This window comes from Festucalex cinctus, chromosome 19 (assembly GCF_051991245.1).
Source record: "Festucalex cinctus isolate MCC-2025b chromosome 19, RoL_Fcin_1.0, whole genome shotgun sequence".
Classification (NCBI taxonomy): Eukaryota; Metazoa; Chordata; class Actinopteri; order Syngnathiformes; family Syngnathidae; genus Festucalex; species Festucalex cinctus.
This window is the reverse complement of record NC_135429.1, coordinates 20,066,784-20,088,383: the sequence shown is the minus strand read 5'-3', so window position 1 is coordinate 20,088,383 and position 21,600 is coordinate 20,066,784. Positions and strand designations below refer to the sequence as shown.

The following is a 21,600-nucleotide window of genomic DNA, read 5'->3' as shown; positions in this document are numbered from 1 at the left end:
ATTGCTTTGCTGAGGGGGACACGGTCCTCAACAAACACATTCAGCACTGGGTTCCCCCAAAGATGTGTTCTCGTGCCACTGTTCTACTTCGGCTATGCGAACAACTGCACCTACACCGCACCCAGCTGTCAAATTTCTGAAGTTTGTAGACGACACCACAGTCATCGTCCTCATCAAAGATGCTTAGAAGTCTGTCTCATCAGGAAGAGGAGTGGCTGTTGCAAATAACATAACCTGGCCCTAAACACACAAGCCTGTAGAGATGATCATGGATTTCAGTAAACAACTCTCACCACAGCTGCCCTTCATGCTGTCCATCGGCCCTGTATGAACCGTCAAGACCTTCAAGTTCCTGGGAATTACAATTTCTCAGGACCTAAGAGGGAGATTTTAACACCATCCTGAAAAAAGGCCCAGCAGAGGATGTACTTCCTGTGGCTGCTTAGGAAGCATGGCCTTCCACAGGTGTTGCTCCATCGCATGGAAGTTCACAACACACTCGTTAGCATAAAAGGTCCGCGTGGGCATGGTTCCGGGCAGCGCGTCGACTTAAATTTTTCCAGTCGACCTACTTTTAACTCTTTGACCGCCATAAACGTTTAAAAACGTTCAGTATAATCCTAGGATAGGCCGCCATAGACGTCTATTGACGTCTACTATGTTTTTTTATGGAAACGGGTGGAGGAAAGCCTTGGGCAGCTGTGCTCCAAGTATCAAGCCGATCGGGTTACTATAATGAGTATTCCTGGCCACTAGATGGCTGTGATGAGTCTTTTGGACAAGATCGGGTAAGAGACAACAGTAGAAGAAGAGAGGCTGAGCTAGAGTGTTGAGGGGGAGAGAATGGCTAACTTGGCTAAGGGAGTCAAAAAGGCTACAGATGGCAATCAGCTCACGCTTGATCCTTATTTTCAAAGCTCAAAAGCATCGACCAGTGCTCAAGAGCACAGTGATGACGGGGTTAAGTCATAGTTGAAGCGGTGATGCGGCCGTTTCGACCACGTCCTAAGGCCCCACCGGCTAGCGATGCTAATAACGTCCTAAGGCCCCACCGGCTAGCGATGCTAACAACGTCCTAAGGCCCCACCGGCTAGCGATGCTAACACCGGAGAAATGTGGTGCACAACCGAGCGCGTCTGCACAGATGACGTTTCATCGGACGATGACGACTACTATGGGTCCGATGCAAGACAGTCTTTCGTCCTCCAAAGAACGTGAAGGTAAGCGCTAACATGCTAAGAGATTGCTAGTAAGATTACTTTCCTAACTTTTCGGGCGATCTGCTAGCAGCGTGTGTCAATGTGCTGATATACACTAGAACATCTATTACCTATACAAACGCGAATGTATATTTTATAGATCGTGCTCACAGCAACGTCCGACCGCTGGTTCTACGACAAAGAAAGGTAAAAAAAAAAAAAAAAAAAAACGTTTTCAATACACCACAACAATAAAAGGAAAGTCTTTCGATAGTATTGTAATTGTATATGTTTCTTTCAGCTCCTACTCATAGGGCCCAAAGTGACCCTTCTCACAGTGAGCAGAACAAAGGTAAAAAGAAAAAAAAAAGATTCTCCACAGCACTAATAAAATATTTGATGGTAAACGTCTTCTATAATTTACAGAATGTGCATCAACCAATACAGCCAAGAAAAAAAGGTAAACATGCACACACACACACATTGCATCACAGTGCTCTAAAATAATATATGATATTGAAATGTATATTTGCAGATCCCAAAGATTCTGGCTGGTTTGAAGTTGATGAAGTTGGCTGGCAGCCAACCATCTTCCCCTTTGCTGCAAAACCAGGACCAAGGGATGCTGCAGCAGAGCTGAATTCCCACCTGCCAGCTGACATCCTGGAGCTCTTCATCACGGATGAACTTCTCCAGCACATCGTTCATCATACCAACCTCTACGCAAATCAGTCCATGCAGAAGCAGACTGACAAAAACTGTGATGCAAATCCTGCTGCATCCCCCTAGCACGCACGGGACTGCTCCACAATATACCACACAAAAAGAAAAATTGTGTCGTTGAAACATCCACACAATTGTAAATAGTAACACGTACACACACACCACACATGTGCAGTTGCGCACGTGTAAATAGTTTGCAAAGAGTTTTCCAAATTGTTTGTTCGGATTGCTACTGTTGCATGTAAATAAACTGTTATTTTGCAATCAAAAAACACTTTTTTATTGTTGGGGTAGTGTTTTATAGAAGTTTAGGTGTTTGTAGAATCACTCATGCAAAAAAAAAGTGCCAAATTCACTAGAGTGCATGAAATAACATCGTTTCACAAAAAGCTTGATTTCTCCGTATTTTGGAAGAAAATAGAGGATTTGGGTGAAACGAAGCTGTTTTCTATTGTTGATTACTGAAGATCTGAGTAAGGTAGAAACAACCTTTTTTTTTTTAGATGAAAGATGAGACGTCAATCTTTCATTTGGTAGTATCCGCGTTTCCATAGTCCTAACACAACATTTTCTGTGGAGCTTGAAAGATCGGTAAAATTCTGTAAATCAGCTGGCACTATGGGGTTACCTTTTCCGAAAATGGCTGGCAGTCAAAGAGTTAAAGTCGACCTAGTCGACTTGGTCGACTTTTTTTCCCAGCCCTAATTCATTTGTTCATACATCACATCGTGGGTTAGTGCTACCACAAATGAGGACAAAATCCAACTGCAACGGACAGTTAGAACTGCCGAGAAGATCATTGATACCCTCTCTATTCTCATAACTGTTGTTGATCACTATGGATTCTTCGCACAGCTCGACTACTTCCTGAACTTAAGTCATCGTTGGCCGTGTCTCAACACACATTCTTGTCCGTACTTACGTCCTTGTGATGTCTTGAAACGTCATCAGTCGCGGCCCAAGTACTGTTCCAATTGCAAGTACGCAAAAAGCCAAAAGGGGCGAGCAAAGAAAGGATGGAATACCCGGATGTTGTTCTTCCTGCGAGCTTCCTGGTTCTGATGCATTGCCGTGACTAGATGTTATAATTACGAGCGTTAATAATAAAATTAGTATCATTTGAAATTATACATGGGATTCATCCAATTTAGGATTATACTGGGAACAAAAAGGTTCTGGAAAGACACCGATGTGAGTTGCAGGTTTTGTTCTGATTCTCCTTAAATTGTGGTACATCTATAAAAAATAATATTTGAATGTGTGTGTATGTAGATCATTTTAAATTCTTTATTAGGATCCCCATTAGCCCCGATGATGGCCGTGTCGTCACACCGGGGGCACGCCCAATGAAAAGGTCGACGTCCTGGGGACTTGCCCAGCAGCGATAGCCAGCCTTGGCTAGTTGTTGTTAGTACCTACTGGCCAGCTGCTACAGTTGGGACTAGCCCAGCGGGTCGCTACCGCTGCCGATCGGCAATGATGGCGTGGCCAGAGAGGTGCTTGCCAAATGAATAGATGCAACTATCCAGTAATTGCGACACTTGTTGAGAATGGATTTATTTATTTTTTTCTTAAAGACCTGATCCATAGCCGATGGCAGGAATTCATCCCGGTGACTAAAGTGGGTGGAGATTGCTGTTGTTCAGGAGGAAAGCGACGCAACTACGTGCCCAAGCGTTGTCCACTCACAGTGGTTTATTTACGCTCATAAAAGGGGAGGAAATACGAATGCCGGTGGGGGGCAGCAATGAGCATACGTCGTGCCTAATCTGCCGTATATGAAAGAAGAACAAACGTGATGCTCCTCCGCTCCCATTCGTTCCTCGAAGTACGAAATGCATCTTGGGATGTATTCACACAGCCAAGCCTTCACCAAGCAACCACTGACGCATCCTTGGTTTAAGCTAGCAAAAAAGAACGACATCCGGGAATTCTGTGTGGTCTCTTGGCTTATGCATACTTTCGATTGGAACAGTACTTGGGTTGCCATTTATGACATCTCACGAAATCACAAGGACGTAAGGAAGGTTTTTAACCAGTGTATGTTGTACAAACACATTTTGAAATATCAAAATAGTAGTACAAATTCATTGAAAGCTAGTCCCATGATATAACCGATGAATTACGGAAATATGGCAGCAAGATATGCGGGCTTGGGAAGTACGTTCTTGAGACCAGGCTTACCAAGACCCTACTTGTTATGTCACAAGAACGTACTATGTGTTCTTGATATTGTAACGGCCTTTATTTACACACCACTCCTTTGTTTCCGGTCTTTCAGGATTGGACAAACTCATTAATCCAGGTGTGTCGTCGTGGTTACTGAGATCAGGCACACCTGGACTAATCAACTTGTCCACTTGTGAAAGACAGGAAATGAAGGAGTGGTAATGAGTTCAGGAAGTAGTGGATTTGTGCAAAGAGCCCATTGTGGACACAGTACTCATAGACTCAGCATCATTTGCACAATTATCATTATATCATAATTAGAGCTGTCAAACGATTAAATTTTTTAATCACATCTTAGAATTTTGGTTAAAGCTACTCTATGTAGGATTTCCCCAAAAAATATCTTAACAATAGCCTTTTTATTTGACCATTTATGACTGAAACATATTCTAATTAGTAGATCAACATCTTCGGTGTTCACAATGGGTACTCCTACAAGCCTCTGGGCAATATTATTTCGGAAGCGTCCGGTCCGAATCCTTCGAATTTCCCGCCCTCTGTCTGCGGGATGTGACGTTATTCGCGTCATCGTCAGTTGTTTCCTGTCGCGTGAAGACGGAACTAGTACAGATTTTCGCTGCCCCAGACACCCGCTGTTACTCCGCGGAAGGCTGCTCAAAAAAAAAAAAAAAAGAAAACAATGTCAAGTGCCACGAAAAAAAATAAAAATCTAAACTTGATAGTGACCGGCGCCGAGAACGAGAGTGAACGTTGGTTTGACATTTCAGCGGTGGAGAGCGTTGAGATCGGACTTGGATTAGAAAAGTGATTCACAGCTGGCTTTCTTTCTACTCGAAAAGGTAAGAAGCGAGTATCTTGACATTGAGAAGAAAATGTGTTGTTTTCAAATAGCAGTAATCAAGATCGATCACTTCTCGGTCGTAACTATTGGGGTGAAAGTGAGGTGGACGGCAACATTTAGCGTGAAAGGGGCGGCAAAGTTAAATGTAATAGAACAGAATGACTTTATGAAGAAGGGACGTTCCATTCCGCGGCGTTTCAATCAGGCTAAATGTCGCCTTATTTTCCTCCGTGAAAACAGCCTATTGTAGCTACATTATGCTAACGGAATGTGAACGGTACTACTGAATGGCGATAACATTCACGGCCATATCACACTAAGTAGTGAATGGGTCTATATGTTTTTCACAATCGTCAATTTCCATAAATGACAGCCCACCTTTCGGCTAACGCACAATGACGCGAGCCTGGGGGCGACATACACTAATAATGACTAGAATCAGGTTGACGTCCGTCGAGCGGGGTGACTACAATATGTAACTGCATATTAACATCGGAATGAGGTCCAATTAATTGACGTAATTTGCACATCGTTTTGGAGTACAGCACAGGACTGGACTTCGACCGACTAAAGCAATATGATCTGCACGTCCCGTGGACATCAATTGTTTCGTGGGGATCGAGAGTCTCATTCCGTGAAGTGGCCAGCTTTGTATAACATTATAAAACTTCTTACCTCTGAAAACATAGTTTAATTGGATATCAAGAGCCCAGTCTTCAGTATTGAGGTCGTGCACGTACGAGTGCGCGCAGCGTGTACGAGCGTGCAGTTTGTTTTCGGCCAGATTTGAGATTTGAAATTTTAAATATTACATAGAGCTGCTTTAATTAAAGAGCTCTTTATCAACATTTTTGTCTGCCAAATTCAAAGATCACTTATGTGTTAATTATTTCAACATTTAATGTTATGAGGACATCTTCGACATTTTTTTAATCCACTCCAACGCTCATACTCCTTTTTTTTTTTTTCTAATCAGTCAATTACTTGAATAATTTAAAATGGGGGAAAAATGACTCAGATAGTTTGACATGAACAAATATGCTGAATGCCATGCAAACATTCACTAAATGCTTTACCTTAACGCAGGTAGTTATGTTCATTGCTCAAACACAACCTGTGCTACCTTTAATGTAACTATCCTCTGTCGGCTAAAAGATCATCTGCGGTCAAAATTAATAGTGTGGTTAATCTGTGTTAAGAGTGGGGTTAGTCTGTGTTAATCGATGAATGTGATCATTTTTTATGATTAATTAGTTAACACTTTAACCTTGACAGATGGTAGACAGTGTGTTCGGCGACTCTCCTCTTGTTTCGACTTTATTTCCTTTTAACAGTGGTTGGTACTGTACTGAGTGAGTCACTATGTCTGCGATCATGAATCCTTGCTGGACCTTTAACAAAAAGTCAGCGGATCAGGTGCATTCGAGCTAATCTTGCTGTCGCAAGATGAATTCTCGCAGTATTTGTGAGTTCACAAACCCCGGAGAATACATCTTGTACCATGACATTGTGTTTGGGGGCGGGATATGCAACTGTGACGAAACCAGGAAGCCAGCGCCGACGCCGGAGCTAACAAACAAACCTAACTTGGATGAATGGACGCTGCAATTAAATGTGTTCTTGCAGAATTACTCAGTGTTTCCTTGTTGAATGTTAAACAGCAAGGGGCGCTTCGTGCATTTCTAGCTGGTAAGATGTCCGTGCTTTTCCCCCCTTCGGCAAGAACGAAGACGAGATTTTCACCCATGGCCGTGATTGGTTAAATCAAACGTGTCGAATGACGCATCGTCCATTCAGTTCGTATTATTGTACAGAATGTCACGCCTTTCCTGATCAAATTACTGTGTAGAGGTACGAGATAGATATTACGGAGAACTCACTTGAGTGAAGCGCTTATCCATCTGGCTATTGCCAGGTTACGTTCGAGCATGGTTGGGAGTAGGGGTGTGAATTGCCTCGTACCTGACGATTCGATCCATATCACGATTCTTCGGTCACGATTCGATTCAATACTGATTAATCCCGGTATGAATTTACACGTCGATTGTTAGGATTTCTTTTACTCAATTTAGAAAATACCATTCAGTAAACTTGTACAGGTACACTGTAAGATTTGTATGAAAATTTATTATTTATTGATCTCAAACTTCAGTGTTATAACTGTGAGTCACTGTATTTAACAAACAGGTTGTAACCTTTTTCATGTTAGAACAGCATTGAAATAAAATATTAAGGCTTAATGTTCCATTAATATAACATTCTTCCATGCTTAAGGTGTGAAAGTTAAGACGTTTTGTTGAATATTTTTTCATCAAAAATGGATGTTAAAAAATCGATTCGGCAGCCTATTGAATCGATTCGAGAATTGCGTGCTGTAGTATCGCGATATATTGCAGAATCGATTTTTTTTTAACACCCCTAGTTGGGAGTAAACGTTGCCCCCGCTCTTGGCTGACATTCCAGCTGATCTCTTCCGCGTTCACGTGCTTTCTCCACGGCGCAAGCAGCAGCGCCGGGGAAAAGGCAGTGGCTAGCTGTTGAAGCTAAACCGGGCGCTGGAACAAGCTTCATCCCCTTCTCGTTCCCGAACGCATGGATGTACTCCGTTGTGGCGTATCCCGGACACTGTCGACTCCTGGCTACTTCTGATGGTCGGCTCACCTGGAAAGCTTCGGCCATGCTGCCCTCCGCGTTTTGGATGCGGTGCCGACCTCCTGCTTCTAAAGGAGCTTCCCGGATACCGCCAAACGGAAGAGCCATGCACCCCTGCTGCTCCCACAAACAAAAAGTTTATTTTGAGGGAGTTTTTTCCCTCAAACAACTTGGTTTTCCTATGTCCTATACCTGGTCTGTCGCCGGTGATTCCACCGCTATGATTGAATTACTACCGCCTGGTTGTGTTTACTTGGATGCTCCGAGGAATTTTAAATGTAAATGACGTCTATTTACCACACCGATTAACAGCTTTGAAGCCACTTTCTATGAAGTCGGCCAAACTGTCACTATGCTGAGCTGTCATCTATTGACCTCCAAAATACAATTGGGACTTTTTTTAATCACTTTGCAAATCTTCTTGCCGAAATCATGCTCAAATATGATCATATCCTCATGATGGGGGACTTGAATAGTCATGTGTGCTGTCCTGATAAACCACTGGCTAAGGACTTTTAAGCCGTATTGACTCATTTTAACGTCGTGCAGTGTGTGTGTGGTCCCACACATGAAAAAGGACATTCTCTAGACCTGTTTTTTATTTATGGTCTCCCGGTGTTAAATATAAAAATAGTGGACAATGTGATATCTGATCATATGGCTGTTTGCTTTGATGTCGACTTTCATCCTACTGCTTCTGTTAAATCTGCCGCTTATGAGTTAAGTCATAGAATTTTCACTGCTGGTCAGTTCTCTGATGCCTTTAATGAGCTTTGTATCCCCACTTCAAACACAGAGGAACTCGGCTCGTGGTTCCACTCACGCTGCCTCAATATACTTGATTCAGAGGGTCCATTTAAAACCGTCCGGTCAAAAGTCAGACTTGAGCTCTGGTTCAATGAAAAAACACGTGCAGCCAAACCGGAGTGCCGCAAAGATGAATGAAAGTGGGAAAAAAGACAGACTGTTGGCGCTGTTACCAGAATACTGTGAAACAGGCAAAAAATAACACCTCTCAAATCCGATTCAGGCAAACCGTCAAAATCCACATGTACTATTCAAAACTATTGACTCAGTACTCAAACCTCCTTAGCCTACCTGCACAAACTCTTTCCCTGAATTGTGCAATAGTTTCTTTCAGTTTTTCATTAATAAGATCGTCAAAGTTAGAGATCTCATTACCACCAACAATATCACCTCTGACCCCTCCGTTCAGGTCCCTTGCTCAGTGGTGGTGAATTAATTTGAAACCATTTCCTTGAGTTCTTGAGAAGATGTTGTCCGCCAGATTAAACCATCCGGCCACATATAATTCCGTTCCCCATCATTTCTCCAAAAATCAGTTTTGGCTATTATCAACAGTAGCCTGTCCTCTTGGGGCCCCTACTGTTTTCACTATACTTTACTGCCCTTGGGCTCCATCCTAAGAAAACATGGGATTTCTTTTCATTGCTATGACAGTTAGATCTATAAGTAAAAAAGACACTTTCTCATTGAGGCCATTTTTGTCCTGTCTGGAGGAAATCAAAGCCTGGATGGCTTTAAATTTCTTAAACTTCAGCGGGAAGAGAAATTATGGTCTTTGGTCCCAGTGGCCCTCCTCACCCTACTGACTTGTGTCCTCTGACACACTGTTAAACCCACAGTCTAAACCTTGGGTGTCAAGATGGACAGCGATTTTAAATCGGACCAGCAAATTGCTACTGTTGTCAAATCCAGTTTTTTTCATCTTAGGCAGCTGGCTATCTCAGCAGCATTTAGAAATGGTAATCCATGCCTTTGTTACATCTCGGCTGGATTACTGTAATGCACTTTGGGATCAGAAAGTCCTCCCTCAAGCAACTCCAGCTTGTCCAAAATGCTGCTGCTTGTCTCCTTACTGGTGCCCGTAAGGGGAAGTACATAACCCCTATCTTGGCCTCTCTTCACTGGCTGCTCTTAAAATTTAGAGTCCATTTTAAGAATCTAATATTTGTTTTGAAACCTCAAAATGGTCTTGCCCCACCTTACCTCGCTGATCTCTTGCACCTGCCCGGTGCCTCAGGTCAGCAGAGAAGACACAATTGGAGGTACCGAGGACAAAGCAGAGGCTTAGAGGGGATCGAGCCTTTGCAGTTGCCGGTCCGTCCCTATGGAACGAAGCTGATAAACGCACACTAAACTACAAGTTGTTTGTCTTTTCGAAGACGGAAGGCGCACGGATCAGCTGTCTGCAGCGCGTCTATCAGCTGTATGCGGGGCGACGCGCAGTGATACGAATGAAAAGAAAATAGTGCCCAGGGGTAATGGAGTCTGACTTTTTTTTCAGGGGGGATTTGTGTGAGCACTCTTTGGAACACAAATTGTTTTTCGAAGAAAAACGCTTTATTTAAGTGGCCCCAACCAACTCGCCGGACTATTTTCTTCTCGTCCAACACCGGACCAGAACTTGTCTCACAGAACACTGTCAAGGGTAAGTCAGTGCTGATCGCACACACTGGAGGTGAGGATGAAATAGAGATTCATGGAAAAAAATCCGAACTATCCCTTTAACTCTTTGACCGCCATAAACGTTTAAAGACGTTCAGTATAAACCTAGAATTGGCTGCCATAGACGTTAATTGACGTCTACTATGTTTTTTTATGGAAACGGGTGGAGGAAAGCCTTGGGCAGCTGTGCTCCAAGTATCAAGCCGATCGGGTTACTATAATGAGTATTCCTGGCCACTAGATGGCTGTGATGAGTCTTTTGGACAAGATCGGGTAGGAGACAACAGTAGAAGAAGAGAGGCGGAGCTAGAGTGTTGAGGGGGAGAGAATGGCTAACTTGGCTAAGGGAGTCAAAAAGGCTACAGATGGCAATCAGCTCACGCTTGATCCTTATTTTCAAAGCTCAAAAGCATCGACCAGTGCTCAAGAGCACAGTGATGACGGAGTTAAGTCATAGTTGAAGCGGTGACGCGGCCGTTTCGACCACATCCGAAGGCCCCACCGGCTAGCGATGCTAATAACGTCCTAAGGCCGCACCGGCTAGCGATGCTAACACCGGAGAAAAGTGGTGCACAACTGAGCACGTCTGCACAGATGACGTTTCATCGGACGATGACGAGTACTATGGGTCCGATGCAAGACAGTCTTGGACAGTCTTCCAAAGAACGTGAAGGTAAGCGCTAACATGCTAAGAGATTGCTAGTAAGATTACTTTACTAACTTTTCGGCGATCTGCTAGCAGCGTGTGTAAATGTGCTGATATACACTAGAACATCTATTACCTATACAAACGTGAATGTATGTTTTATAGATCGTGCTCACAGCAACGTCCGACCGCTGGTTCTACGACAAAGAAAGGTAAAAAAAAAAAAAAACGTTTTCAATACACCGCAACAAGCTCCCCCTCATAGGGCCCAAACTGACCCTTCTCACAGTGAGCAGAACAAAGGTAAAAAGAAAAAAAAAAAAGATTCTCCACAGCTCTAATAAAATATTTGATGGTAAACTTCTATAATTTACAGAATGTGCATCAACCAATACATCGAAGAAAAAAAGGTAAACATGCACACACACACACACACACATTGCATCACAGTGCTCTAAAATAATATATGATATTGAAATGTATATTTGCAGATCCCAAAGATTCTGGCTGGCTTGAAGTTGATGAATTCGGCTGGCAGCCAACCATCTTCCCCTTTGCTGCAAAACCAGGACCAAGGGATGCTGCCCCAGAGCTGAATTCCCACCTGCCAGCTGACATCCTGGAGCTCTTCATTACGGATGAACTTCTCCAGCACATCGTTCATCATACCAACCTCTACGCAAATCAGTCCATGCAGAAGCAGACTGACAAAAACTGTTGCGCACGTGTAAATAGTTTGCAAAGAGTTTTCCAAATTGTTTGTTCGGATTGCTACTGTTGCATGTAAATAAACTGTTATTTTGCAATCAAAAAACATTTTTTATTGTTGGGGTAGTGTTTTATAGAAGTTTAGGTGTTTGTAGAATCACTCATGCAAAAAAAAAAGTGCCAAATTCACTAGAGTGCATGAAATAACATCGTTTCACAAAAAGCTTAATTTCTCCATCTTTTGGAAGAAAATAGAGGATTTGGGTGAAACGAAGGTGTTTTCTATTGTTGATTACTGAAGATCCGAATAAGGTAGAAACAAATTTTTTTTTTAGATGAAAGATGAGACTTCAATCTTTCATTTGGTAGTATCCGCGTTTCCATAGTCCTAACACAACATTTTCTGTGGAGCTTGAAAGATCGGTAAAAGTCTGTAAATCAGCTGGCAGTATAGGAGTTACCTTTTCCGAAAATGGCTGGCAGTCAAAGAGTTAACATTGTTTTTGGTGTTTCGTGGTGTGTGCTGTGTTTTGCTATGAATCTGATTTTTATTCCATTTATTTATTCATGTATTTATTTATTTAGCTTTATAAAGTTGAGTTGAGTACTAATGATCACGACACTACTTACTGGTCACTTCAAATTGCACAACAGTCGCTGCGTCATTTACACAATTGAGAACAAAGCCAGAAATGAGGACTGGTCAAATCTGGCCAGAAGGAGCCCTGTCACAGCTGCAGGACTGTTTTGAGAGCACAAAATGGGACCCTTATGAGCAGCCAGATCTGGATGATTACACTCAAACTGTAAATCGGTTACATTACAACCTGCATAGATGCTGTTACTGTGGACAAGTATGTCAGGGTTTTCCCTAATTAGAAACCATGGATTAATAAAAATGTCCAAACTTTACTCAAAGCCAGATATGCTGCTTACAGGTCTGGAGATCGGACCAGCTACAGTGCAGCCAGAGCCGCCATGAAAAGGACCATCAAGGAGGCGAAGTTGGATTACAAAAAGAAAATAGCAGATCACGTTGCAGACAACAATCCAAGATGGTGTGGCAGGAAATAAAGCAGATCACGAACTACAAGAGGAGCAACTCCCCCCCAAACACAGATGACTCTCTCGCTCATGACTTGAACTGCTTTTTTGCTAGATATGAGGTTAAAAGAACAACAGTGGATCTGCCATCCCCTCCCTTCCCAGGGACTCAACCACCTGCAATATTGGAACATGATGCGCGTGCTCAAGTCAGTGGGCCCTGGGAAGGCCGCTGGACCAGATAGCGTACCAGGTAAGGTACTCAAGGCATGCGCCGACCAGCTCTGCAAAGTTTTTACCAACATCTTCAATCTATCCTTCACCAAAGCCAACATTCCGTCTCCTCAGCTCCTCCCTGAGCTCTCTAAATGATAACAGACCTGTGGCACTTACACCTGTTATCATGAAGTGCTTTGAAAGGCTCATATTAAGGCACATCAACACCAGCCTCCCACCATCTTTGGACCCATTGCAGTTTGCATACAGATCAAATAGGTGCACAAATGACACAATTTCCTTTGCTCTCCACACAGCCCTGAATCAACTGGAGCACATATGTGAGGATGTTGTTTGTTGATTATAGCTCTGCCCTTAACACCATCATCCCCAACATCCTCCTGAAGAAACTGAGTCATCTCGGCCTCTGACCACAGATCTACAGCTAGATTATGGATTTCCTCACCAACCGACCTCAATCAGTGAAGCTTAGTAACCAGGTGTCCTCCACCATCACTCTTAGTACTGGCTCCCCACAGGGCTGTGTACTGAGTCCTCTGCTCTACTCTCTGTACACATATGACTGCACCTCGCTCCACTCCAACAATACCATCATGAAGTTTGTCGACGATACCACCGTGGTCGGACTTATCTCAGGAGGTGACAAGTCAGCATACACAGCAGAAGTCCACAGACAAGTAGCATGGAGTAAAGACAACAACCTGATGCTCAACACAAGCAAAACAAAATAACTCATTCTTGACTTTAGGAAGTATGGCACTGACCCACTCCCTTTGACGATTAATGGGAACTGTGGAAAGAGCAACATTTTTTAAATTTTTGGGCACCATCATCTCTGTCAGGCTGCCATGGACAGACAACACTACAGCTGTAGTGAAGAAGCACAGCGGCGTTTGCATTTTCTTAGACTGCTGAGAAAAAAAAATAGGTCTGTGAGAAACCTTTGGTGTGTATTTATCGGTCTACAATAGAGAGTATCCTGACTGTATGATTGTGTGGTACAGTGGATGCTCGGCACCTGATAAAAAATATGTTTACAGAGAGTCATCAGTTCTGCACACAAAATCATTTGCTGTTCCCTTCCTCCATTCGAAGAAATTGCAAATTGTAGACTGGTCTCAAAAGCTGGAAAAATATCGAAGGACTTTTCTAACCCTGCCAATGCACTTTTTCAGTTACTGCCCTCAGGGAGACATTATAGGTGCCCTAAAACCAGGACTAGGAGGTACAGAGACAGTTTTTTTCCTCCGAGTGCGGTGACTCTTTTAAACAGCCATAAGTACAACCCCTAGCAAAAAGTATGGAATCACCATTCTTTGACAAGCACTCACTGAGGCGTTTTATTCTGTAGATCAAACTCAGATAAGCATGAAACAGTCGCAAGGTCATTCCAAAGTGCAAAATCTTGGCTTTCAGAAACACTAAACGAAATGAAGAAAAAACATTATGCTGGTCAGTAAATGTGACTTTTATAGAGGAAGTTCAGGGAAATAAATATGGAATCACTCAATTCTAAGGAAAAAATATGGAATCCACCATTTTGAGTAGGAAATAAGGACACACCCAGTCAATTTCCTTTCCTTAATTGGGCACCTGCCTCAAATTACATCTGCTCGTTAGTCAGCAGTTAAAAACAGTGCAGTCATCACACCTTGCAGGGCTGTGGACCAAGTGGATTGGCAAGAATCATGGCTCCAACAAGGGAGATGTCTCCTGAGACCAAAGACAGGATTATCAAACTTCTTGAAAAAGGTAACCCTACACGTATGGTTGCCAAAGATGTGGGCTGTTCACAGTCAGCTGTATCGAAGCTCTAGACCAAGTACAAACAGCATGGGAAGGTTGTTAAAGTCAAGCGCACTGGTAGACCAAGGAAGACATCTAAATCCTGGTTCAGACAGAGAGAGTCCTGATATTGCCCCTTCCCGACCAAGGACGTCAAACGGCCGACAAGCCTCTTATACGATTATCTTATAAGATTACTTTTATATGTGAGATGTGTTAAGAGTGGATTTGTCCCAATAATGGGGTCCAAAACCAGTCGGGGCCGACAATCTTAAATAATAAACATGTTCAATATTTACGACAAAAATCTTAACGTCGGCGGGCACACCGAGGTGCGCCTGCGCCTCCAACTGTGACGTCAAACGGAATGTAGCCAATCAAGAGGAACCCTAACTGAAAAAGACGGAAGTGCGAGTATACCGACCAGAAGCATAAAGTTTTTTTTTATGTTTTGTTTTTTAATGCTTTTATTAATTCCAAAACTCTTCCATAGAGGACCAGCTCGTGGGAGAAGTAGTCCACAAACCACCATCATTACTTTCCAGTTCATCACGTTTATTGTCTTCCATGGTGTGTCTTGTCTTACAGCAAAAAAAAAAAAAAAAAATATATATATATATATATATATATATATATATATATATATATATATATATATATATATATATATATATATATATATAGTCTCCCCCCCCTCTTCCGGTTTTGATTAGATCACGTATAATCACGCGAGAGGTCTCTCACAGCGGACTGGAATCTTGACCAGTGTTGTGAGGGAGCTGTGATGAGATTATCTGCGCACCTTACACGTAATACGACCAAAGCTGTTAAATGCCCGATTTTTTTATCTTTATGTGTGGCATCTGACAAAGATAAAAAATCGTTTAAGATTTGAAAAATCCTTATATGTGAACCAGGCTTAAGCATTAAAAACAAACAACTAAAGGCCATATGTCTTGAAAACAGAAAATGCACAACAAGAGAAATGAAGAAGAAATGAGAGGAAGCTGGAGTCAATGTATGTGACAGAACTCTGCAAAATCGCTTAAAAGACATGGGATTTATATAGAGGAAAGCTCAAAGGAAACCATCATTGACGCTTAAACAAAAACGAACAAGACTGTGATGGGCTAAGGAGAGGCAATCATGGACTGTGGATGACTGGATGAAGGTTATTCTTCAGTGATAAGTCGCGAATCTGCATTGGACCAGGCGATGACGCTGGAACTTTTGTTTGGTGCCGTTCCTGTGAGATTTACAAAGAGGACTGCCTAAAGGATACGTCCAAATTCCCACAGTCCTTGTTGATATGGGGCTGCATGTCAGGCAAAGGCACCGGGGAGATGGCTGTAAATCTTCAACAAATGCAAAAGTTTACATTGACATTTTGGACAGCTTTCTTATCCCTTCATTTGAAATAATGTTTGGGGATGATGAAATCATTTTCCAAGATACCACAGAGTAAAAACTGTGAAAGCATTCCTTGGAGAAAGACGCATCCAGTCAATGTCATGGTCTGAAATATCCCAGAGCTCAACCCAATTGAAAATCTGTGGTGGAAATTGAAAAAAAATGGTCCACAGCAAGGCTCCGACCTGCAAAGAGTTGGCGCCAGATTGATGAAGAATACTGTTTGTCACTCATCAAGTCATGCCTCAGAGACTGTAAGCTGTCATAAAAGCCAGAGGCGGTGCAACTAAATACTAGTGGTGTTTTGATTGTTTTTTCTTTGTCTGTTTTTCATGATTCCATATTTTTTTACTCAGAATGGAGTGATGCCATATTTATTTCCCTGCACTTGCTCGATTAAAGTAACATTTACCGAGCAGCACAATGTTTTTTCTTCATTTCTTTTAGTGTTTCTGAAAGCCAAGATGTTGCACTTTGGAAGGACCTTACGACTGTTTCATGCTTTTTATCCGAGTTTGATCTACAAAATAAAATGTCTGAGTGCTCGTCCAAGACTGGTGATTCCATACTTTTTGCTTGGGGTTGTACTTAAATATATACTCTCTGTATCTAAGTGTTCCTTTGAACATACTTTGTACAGTAGTTGCAACTCCAGTCGGACAAATTATGCGATGCGTTCATTGAAGAATTAACATTGAACCTTTGTCTCCATGTAGTTGAGAATTACATCTAAAATGATGTTTGAATTGTGACTCTCTCTCTCTCTCTCTCTCTCTCTCTCTCTCTCTCTCTCTCTCTCTCTCTCTCTCTCTCTCTCTCTCTCTATATATATATATATATATATATATATATATATATATATATATATATATATATACCAATGATCAACAGTTGAACATATTAAACAAGTCTCCAGTTAACAAACCAGCATCATTGGCATCGTCTAGCTTGGGAATGCCTTTAATCTTGCTGTGCTTCACAGATGAACACTTTTTATTTAGCTGTGTCTGAGCTTTGAACTTCACCCAGTTGAGTATACTCTCAACAATCCCACAATTGGTTGCCTGTGGATGACAAAGACAAAATGTAAACTCTCAACCACTTTTTTATTTTTATTTATTTATTTTTTTTAAACTGTAAGAAGCAATTTCTAACTGTACTTACAGACTTGATAAACTTGTCAGACAGAAGGCATTTGGATCCAAAGCTTTTTGTCTGGAGGGTCATGTTTTCTTTTGTCTGCGAGTCAAAGCTTGGATTCTCAATCAGTGCATTCACAAAAACCCAAATATGGTTCTTAACCTGCAGCATTTATGAAAGACATGTATTACGGTTAGTTACTTACGTGAGAAATAGAATTGAATGGTTATGTAAAATCATGTATCACACCACCTGGAAAGGTTTGACAGACACTCCTGCCTTGTTTTTTTTCTTCACCACTTCAATAAGTTTGGACACTATTTGATCCACCACATAGTCAACATGCCGACCACCCTGGGTAAAAATAAATAAATAAATACATAAATAAATAAATAAATAAATTACATTCTAAAAACCGTGCTAAATCAGGGATAGGCACACAAAAGAGGCCATACACTTTCTACCAGTTATATTACAAAAAAAACGTGCAAATGTTTTTTATTGAACCAATTTACAGTGTTCCCTCTTTTATCGTTCAATCAACCTGCCAAGCATGTCTTTGGAATGTGGGAGGAGACTATGGGTTAGGGGTGTGAATTGCCTAGTACCTGACGATTCGATTCGTATCACGATTCACAGGTCACGATTCGATTCGATACCGATTAATCCCGATACGAATTTATAAGTCGATTGTTGCGATTTTTTTTCATTCAAATTTAGAAAATACTAATCAGTAAGCTTGTAGAGTGTAAGATTTATATGAAAATGTATTATTTATTTATCTGAAATTTCAGTCTTATAGAGGTTGTAATCTGTTTCATGTTTGAACAGCATTAAAATAAAATATTAAGGCTTAATGTTCCGTTCATATAACATTCTTCCATGCTCAAGGTGTGAATCCTAAAAAAAAATAAAAAATAAATAAAAAATAAAAAAATAAAAATAAAAAAAAAAAATAAAAAAAAATAAAAAAAAATCGATTCTGCCCTTATTGAATCGATTCGAGAATCGCGCGATGTAGTATCGCGATATATCGCCGAATCAATTTTTTTTAACACCCCTACTATGGGTGTTAAAAAAAATTGATTCGGCAATATATCGTGATACTACAGCACGCAATTCTCGAATCGATTCAATAGGCAGTCAAATCGATTTTTTAACATCCATTTTTGATGGAAAAATATTCAACAAAACGTCTAACTTTCATACCTTAAGCAAGGAAGAATGTTGATTAGTGAAACATTAAGAATTAATATTTTATTTCAATGCTGTTTTAACATGAAAAAGGGTACAACCTGTTTGTTAAATACAGTGGCTCACAATTATAAAACGGAAGTTTCAGATCAATAAATAATACATTTACATACAAACCTTACAGTGTACATGTACAAGTTTACTGAATGGTATTTTCTAAATTTGAGTAAAAAAAAAAAAAAAAAAAATCGCAACAATCGACTTGTAAATTCATATTGGGATTAATCGGTATCGAATTGAATCGTGATACGGATCGAATCGTCAGGTACGAGGCAATTCACACCCCTAGAGGAGACCAGAGTACCCGGAGAAGACCCACGCAGGCACGGGGAGAATATGCAACTCCACCCAGGAAGGCTGAAGCCTGGACTCGAACATGCGCCCTCAGATCTGGGAGGCGAACGTGCTAACCATTCATTCACCGTGTCGCTTTTTAAATTCAATATATTCAAAATAGGAAATTGGACTGTGTGAAGGAATTTTTTTTTTTTTTTTAGGATTTTATTTTAAGGCTATATCACACCCAGCCCTTTCTTTAAAAAAAACTCGAAGACAGCTGGGATATAATAACATTTAATCCAATCAGCAGTACCATACAAGATTAAAATAAACACACTTCAACATTTATAAATGCAAGTACTGTATATATTTGGGCTGAACGATTGAATTGCATTTGCAATTAAATTGCGGTTTGACAACACGCGATTACGTAATCATGAAAAGGTGCGATTCAAATGCTAATGGAAAGGGAGCGAAGAGAGCGAAAGAGGGGGGAGCGAGCAGGAATGTCACCGCTGTAACTAAAGCCTGGCGCCGTAAGTGCACGTCATTTTCAGTGATATTTTTTATTTTTTTGGTTCATGAGACCTTGAAACGGGTGTCTAACATATTTGATCTTGGTTTTGAAACCGTTGTGAGTTGTGACTTTTTGGCTTCCGTAGTGTCGCGCATTTTGTCAACTCATTGTCTACGCAAGTGTGCGGCAGCAGCTGATAAATTAGAGTTGTCCTATATTTGAGGCTAAATAGGTCTGTATGTGGCCATATGTTGTTAGCAATGCTCAAAAATGCTTGGTGCAATCTGACAACCAAACACAGTTTTGAACTTATGTACAGATATAGAAAACACAACATTAAGCATTAAAATAAAAAAAATGTTCATTTAATTGCAGAAATTAGGTGTTTGGTAGTGACGGTCCTTAAAACCACATGCTCAATGTCAGACTTTGGAGGGCATGTACTTAATAATTGTTCACCATGGATGAACAGGAAGGCAGTCTCTCTTTTTGGTGAAATTTCTAGGGGTGTGGCTAAAACCAAGCCCTCCCTACAGACAAATACGCTGTTTCGGTAGTGACATGAAAAGTTGGGCCAGGTTTTTTTTAAATGCAAATTTCTCATTTGAAAAAAAATCTACAAAATCAATCTAACTATTTCACCATACATTTAAATGCCATCAAAAAGATCTATTAAAATACAATGTTCAGAAAATTGGCTAAATATATAATTTAAATTTCATTTTCATCAATTGAAATTTAGGCCTCCAAATAGGAAGTAACATATTAAAATGATTTTTGTATATGTTCAGTTTAATAGCATCTTAATTAAAGTATTGTGATAAAATAAATCATAACATTACTATGTATCCAAGGTCTGAACACGTCATTGATTTTTAAAATGCAATTTTCATTGTGGGACAGCAATTTCAATCAATTCGCTAGAATAGCCCATATATGCTTTAGTTTACAAAGTACCACATTTGTTTTAGAAATGTTTAAGCTGGGCGGCACGGTGGCCGACTGGTTAGCACGTCTGCCTCCCAGTACTGAGGACTTGGGTTTGAGTGCAGGCTCCGGCATTCCTGGGTGGAGTTTGCATGTTCTCCCCGTGCCTGCATGGGTCCTGTCCCGGTGCTCCGGTCTCTCACATATGTCGCAGGTGTGCTTGTGCGTGGATGGTTGTTCGTCTCTGTGTGCCCTGCGATTGGCTGGCAACCAGTCCAGGGTGTACCCTGCCTGCTGCCCATAGCCAGCTGAGATAGGCTCCAGCACCCCCCCGCAACCCTTGTGAGGAACAAGCGGTTAAGATAATGGATGGATGGATGGATGGATGGATGGATGTTTAAGCCACACTGCATTCAGGAATTTGGTTAAGGGTTGTATGCTAACACACTATTGCTATGCATACCTTGGTGGTGGCAATGCTGTTGACAAAGCTGATTTGTTGGAATCCTTTCTCACTCATTGTGAGGCACACTTCCCATCGCTCATTAACAGTCTCATGCACCACCTTCAGGGCTACACCTGTCTCATCCAATTTGTCTTTCACGTAGAGATCCACATAGCTGCGGAAGCCATTAACCTTGAGAGAGCAAAAACAGGTACAATGGGTTTGGCAGTAGTACTTTCCCATATAGCACAATTCTACAATTATCAAATAGTGGCATTGTTTTGTCACCCATACAACAGTATAAAAGCATGGGACCAACCAAATAGGTTTTTCTCATAAAAATGTCTCAAAGAAGTTGCATAAGTATTCATAAAGGATGGTGGGGGAGCAGCTCTTGATCACTTGATTTATTCAAATGTGTATATTGTGTACATGATCTATCATTAACATTTATATCTTTACTATCGTGAATGGAATGGGGTCATTGAACAAAGATAAAAGACCAATATAGAAATAAAGATAACATGTTTTGGATAAGTTTTATATCAACCAGGGGTGATTTTGATTTTGCAACTCTACTTCAACTTGTCTAACTTTTAGAACGGCAGTTTCTATAAACTGGAAAATAGTAACAGGAAGACCCTGACAGAATATGCAGGTAAATTTTAATGACTATGACTGAGACTTACAGGTAATTTTTTCCCATTCAGCGTGACTTTGACACCTTTGCAGGAACCGGAAATATCATATGCTCTGCGGGTAAGAAGAGCTACTGTATCTGTATCCAGTTTCTCCATCTTAAACTTCGATAGGTCTGGTTGGAAAGTCACACAGGTGAAATCATCTCCATCAAAGAACTTGATCTTGGGTTCTGAAGTCTTGCTCATGTTGTTCTGCCATGTCTGGATGCAGCATATTGCAATCATGGAGATAACAATAAAGTTACTGTACACTGAAATCACTTTTGGCGTATATGCAGGATAGTTTCCCACCTGTTTGAAACTGTGTCTGTACTCCTTGCAGGCAGTTTCCACAGTGAATTTGGTACTGAAAATATTGCAAAGTTTGGCACCATAGCCATTCCTCCCACCTGGGACCAAACACATTGAAGTTTCGAAAGGTGAAAAAATACAT

General features: G+C 41.2%; 2 protein-coding genes across 6 annotated transcripts in view; one reads left to right on the top strand and one right to left on the bottom strand.

The window, feature by feature from the left end:
• The window catches only part of top2b (DNA topoisomerase II beta), a 724,731-nt gene that overhangs the window by 492,466 nt on the left and 210,665 nt on the right, over positions 1-21,600 (bottom strand). For both annotated transcript variants that reach the window (XM_077506321.1, XM_077506322.1), the window contains exons 6-11: positions 21,459-21,556; positions 21,156-21,368; positions 20,485-20,658; positions 17,297-17,398; positions 17,069-17,206; positions 16,830-16,968 (exon numbers count right to left, since the gene is read on the bottom strand). In XM_077506321.1, the coding sequence (XP_077362447.1) occupies positions 16,830-16,968; positions 17,069-17,206; positions 17,297-17,398; positions 20,485-20,658; positions 21,156-21,368; positions 21,459-21,556 (864 nt within the window). The remainder of the gene's footprint in view (positions 1-16,829; positions 16,969-17,068; positions 17,207-17,296; positions 17,399-20,484; positions 20,659-21,155; positions 21,369-21,458; positions 21,557-21,600) is intronic.
• Positions 658-11,604, top strand: LOC144007561 (uncharacterized). 4 transcript variants are annotated; one of them, XM_077507309.1, is made up of 5 exons: positions 658-1,220; positions 1,360-1,406; positions 1,501-1,551; positions 11,097-11,130; positions 11,212-11,604. In XM_077507309.1, the coding sequence occupies exons 1-5, from the start codon at positions 1,097-1,099 to the stop codon at positions 11,505-11,507; spliced, it is 552 nt and encodes a 183-aa protein (XP_077363435.1). In that variant the 5' UTR covers positions 658-1,096; the 3' UTR covers positions 11,508-11,604. The 4 variants fall into 4 exon arrangements, 3 of the variants coding, with proteins under 3 accessions (XP_077363435.1, XP_077363436.1, XP_077363437.1); XM_077507310.1 differs by lacking the exons at positions 11,097-11,130; positions 11,212-11,604 and adding exons at positions 1,626-1,659; positions 1,735-2,077; XR_013280220.1 differs by lacking the exons at positions 658-1,220; positions 1,360-1,406; positions 1,501-1,551 and adding exons at positions 10,206-10,747; positions 10,886-11,023.